This window comes from Alosa sapidissima, chromosome 11 (genome assembly GCF_018492685.1).
Source record: "Alosa sapidissima isolate fAloSap1 chromosome 11, fAloSap1.pri, whole genome shotgun sequence".
In the NCBI taxonomy this organism is placed as follows: domain Eukaryota; kingdom Metazoa; phylum Chordata; class Actinopteri; order Clupeiformes; family Clupeidae; genus Alosa; species Alosa sapidissima.
In genome coordinates this window covers 35,067,631-35,070,130 of record NC_055967.1, presented here as the reverse complement: position 1 = coordinate 35,070,130, position 2,500 = coordinate 35,067,631, and the positions used below count along the sequence as shown (strand labels likewise).

The 2,500-nt window shown below is 47.5% G+C and overlaps 1 protein-coding gene across 3 annotated transcripts in view; it reads right to left on the bottom strand.

Annotated features, from left to right (window-relative positions):
- The window catches only part of hipk2 (homeodomain interacting protein kinase 2), an 80,329-nt gene that overhangs the window by 20,140 nt on the left and 57,689 nt on the right, over nucleotides 1–2,500 (bottom strand). For all 3 annotated transcript variants that reach the window (XR_006035199.1, XM_042110912.1, XM_042110913.1), the window contains exons 8-9: nucleotides 1,880–2,012; nucleotides 952–1,073 (exon numbers count right to left, since the gene is read on the bottom strand). Coding sequence is in view for 2 of the 3 variants with exons in the window: in XM_042110912.1 (XP_041966846.1) it covers nucleotides 952–1,073; nucleotides 1,880–2,012 (255 nt within the window). In the remaining variant the exon portion in view is untranslated. The remainder of the gene's footprint in view (nucleotides 1–951; nucleotides 1,074–1,879; nucleotides 2,013–2,500) is intronic.

Sequence of the window (2,500 nt, the reverse complement as noted above, 5' to 3'; positions counted from 1 at the left end):
TCCATGAGAAAGTGCACAAAGAGAGCTCCACATCTGAAACGTACAGGAACAATCATTTAATAATAAAAATACTCTGGGTCAACATTGGCCTTGGCTACTAGCACCAGTGCTAGAGCTCCTACTGCATTAACACTAAATGGGTCATAAACCTGTACAGCGGTCAACACTGCAGCCACAGAGAGACTGTGCAATGTTCCATAAACAGATCGACAACATGTCAACATTACACGGTAAGTGCATTAGGAACATTTGCATCTCTATTCTACAAAAGGACAATTCAGGGTTAAAGTTCAGCACCCAAAGGTCACTCAGGGGTCATGCAGAGCCCAATTAATGACCTCTCACTCTCCCCCCCCCCCCCTCTCTCTCTCTCTCTCACTCCCCCCCCCCCCTCTCTCTCTCACTCTCCCCCCCCCCCCCTCTCTCTCTCACTCTCTGTAAGCTAAACACAGCTAAACAGATTCCAGGCTTTCTATAAATAATATGTACAATAATATTTTCCGAAGATTTCCTGTCTAACACAGGAATAGCCTGGGTTCCATCAGACAGAAGCTAAATACGTGACAGAACTGGCCATGATCGGAGCCAGACGCGTTCCAGGCTCCAATATCGCCAATAAATAAATGCTCCTGAAACTTCCTGTTGATAGCAGTATTGTGTATGGAGTTCTCAGTGCATACATACAATATGCAAACAAACAATCAAACTCCTCGTGTTTATTCCTCAAAGATTTTTTTTTTATGGAAAAATGGAGAACAAAGTAGGTCATACTAACTGTTCCTGAATAGAACCAAAAGCAGGGCTGTATATTTGTATGTGTATATGTGTGTTAGTGTGTGTGTGTGTGTTAGTGAGAGAGAGAGAGAGAGAGAGAGAGAGGGAGAGAGAGAGTGTGTGTGTGTGTGTGTGTGTGTGTGTGTGTGTGTGTGTGTGTGTGTGTGTGTGTGTTACCTGTGTGAGCAGGCCAGGTTGAATCTGCAGGGACTGTGCTCCCGGTGCTTGCGTTACAATGGGAACAGCATTCTCCATTCTCACTGAGTAGCCTGCGTGTTTGGAAGGAGAGGCTTGCAAGCCTGTGGAGTACACACAGACACACACACACACACACAGACACACACACACACACACACACACACACACACACGCACACGCGCACACACACACACACACACACACACACACACACACACACACACACACACACACACACACACACACATAAAACACAACAATAAAAACACAATAACACAATAAAACACAATAACACAAACAGTATAAGGAAAGAAAGTATAGTATATAAGTATAAGTATATATACTCTTTTGATCCCGTGAGGGAAATTTGGTCTCTGCATTTATCCCAATCCGTGAATTAGTGAAACACACTCAGCACACAGTGTACACACAGTGAGGTGAAGCACACACTAATCCCAGTGCAGCGAGCTGCCTGCATCAACAGCGGTGCTCGGGGAGCAGTGAGGGGTTAGGTGCCTTGCTCAAGGGCACTTCAGCCGTGCCTACTGGTCGGGGCTCGAACCGGCAACCCTCCAGTTACAGGTCCGAAGTGCTAACCAGTAGGCCACAGCTGCCCAATGGGGTGGGAACGGAATATGACCGCAGGTCGGATTCGAACCTGGGTTCCCGTGGGCACTTGGACCCGTATATGGTATGAGTGCTGTAGCCTGTTGCGCCACAGCGCCACAAAAGCAACGTGCCCCGTGTGAGGAACGAACTCACGACCTTCAGATTATGAGACTAAGTCAATGTGTCCTCAGTTCATCCGTCCACTCAGTCATTTATTCATGTATGAGCTCATTTCACATGCCAACACCCCCTCCCCCCCTCAGTGTATGAGCTCATTTCACATGCCCCCCCCCCTCACCCTGGAAGCCTGGTGGGCAGACAATGAGGGCCTGCTGGAAGGCGTCTGGCCGGGCGGGACAGAGCTGGGTGGGTCCAGCTGGCTGCAGGGGCATAGTGCGGGGGGCCACCGTGGCCAGCGGAGGGGGGGCCGGCTGGAGGAAGAGAGAAGGGGGTGGAAAAAGACATTTTCATTCGTTCATATGCCTATTACACCATTCATTCGTTCATATGCCTATTACACCATTCATTCATTCATATGCCTATTACACCATTCATTCATTCATATGCCTATTACACCATTCATTCATTCATATGCCTATTACACCATTCATTCATTCATTCATTCATTCATTCGTTCATTCGTTCATGCTTTGGAATGGATACCCTAAGAAAGAAGAGGGAGAAGGGGACCATGCACCATATTTGGCAGCGAGAGACAGATAGAGACAGAGAGAGAGAGAGAGAGAGAGAGAGAGACTTTGACTTTTAAGGTTCCTTTATTGACAGACAGAGAGAGAGAGAGAGACAGAGAGAGAGAGAGGTAGAGAGAGAGAGACAGAGAGAGAGAGATAGAGAGAGAGAGACAGAGAGAGGTAGAGAGAGAGAGACAGAGAGAGAGAGAAGAAGAAAAGACAAACAA